At 59.9% G+C, this 1,045-nt stretch overlaps 1 protein-coding gene across 1 annotated transcript in view; it reads right to left on the bottom strand.

Moving 5' to 3' along the window:
- NOP14 (NOP14 nucleolar protein) overlaps nt 1-1,045 on the bottom strand; it is a 27,283-nt gene that overhangs the window by 12,866 nt on the left and 13,372 nt on the right. Inside the window, exons 7-8 of the mRNA XM_007953517.1 lie at nt 475-595; nt 178-346 (exon numbers count right to left, since the gene is read on the bottom strand). Of these exons, the coding sequence (XP_007951708.1) occupies nt 178-346; nt 475-595 (290 nt within the window). The remainder of the gene's footprint in view (nt 1-177; nt 347-474; nt 596-1,045) is intronic.

Here is a 1,045-nt window from a genome sequence, read left to right on the forward strand (position 1 = left end):
TCCAGTGAGGTTCGCAGGAGTCCTGCCCCTCAGAAGGGCCTCTGCCTGCACAGACCGAGTGTGCCCCCCGCAGTCACTGTCAGCGGCGACCGTGGCGGCCAACACCCAGCTGGTGAGGCGTGAGGCGTGCTCTGCCCGGGTGGAGACTGGTGGGCACATGTGTGAGAGCAGGAGCGCGTGCTGGGAAAGGCCCCCCAGTGTTCACCCCCGCTTACTTCTAACTTGGCTTTGTTTCCCACGGCCAGACTCGGACGGCTGCATTTCTGAATCCTCTCCACGGCCAGCAGCTGTTCCGTCATTGGTCTTCCTGATAGCAATGCTCTCAGCTCCTCAAAGGACTCCGGGGCTACCGGGAGGACAGAGCACAGGCCACTCTCCAAGTGACAACCACGCACTTCCAGATAACCCCAGAGGTAAACCTAAGTGCAAGGGACCTCCTCTTCTAACAAAACAAGTGATGGCCTTCAGAGCCACGTCGGGAGGAAGTGATCACCACCTCGCCCTGAGAGGAACTGGCCTGACGGTCCATGACCCACAGCGAGGGGATCACGGGGCCACACTGGCTCAGAGGCCAGCCGGCAATGCCAGCCACCTCCTGAGAGGCCCACCCAGCAGACAGTCCCTTCCAGAGGCCGGCCTCCTATGCACCTACCAATGGCCCCGCCCAGAGGGTGGCCTCCCCTGCTGGCTTGTGCTCTTTGGAGATAGAATATCTAAGTCCCACAAGGCTGCTCACTAGACCTGGATGATGTCCGCTAAGGGGCTGACAATCTGGCACCTTCTGCAAGAGGTGCCATCTAGTCAAGAAGAGTGTCAATCTGAGATCAAGGAGCCTCACGGATGGCCCCCTACCAGGCCCACCCAGCTGCACGTGCAGTCACCTGTACATACTAATGGCTGAAAGGACCAAACAACCTGCCTGCAGAGGTGCCTGTCGGCCCGTTTGCCACCCAGCAAATGCTAACAATCCTGCCTGGACTTCCGAGCAGTCCCTATCTGTGCCCATGAGCCCGTCACGCCCAGAAAGATGACCGTGAGCACGCTC

This window comes from Orycteropus afer, unplaced genomic scaffold (genome assembly GCF_000298275.1).
Source record: "Orycteropus afer afer isolate SDZICR_OR568_19922 unplaced genomic scaffold, OryAfe1.0 scaffold00398, whole genome shotgun sequence".
In the NCBI taxonomy this organism is placed as follows: domain Eukaryota; kingdom Metazoa; phylum Chordata; class Mammalia; order Tubulidentata; family Orycteropodidae; genus Orycteropus; species Orycteropus afer.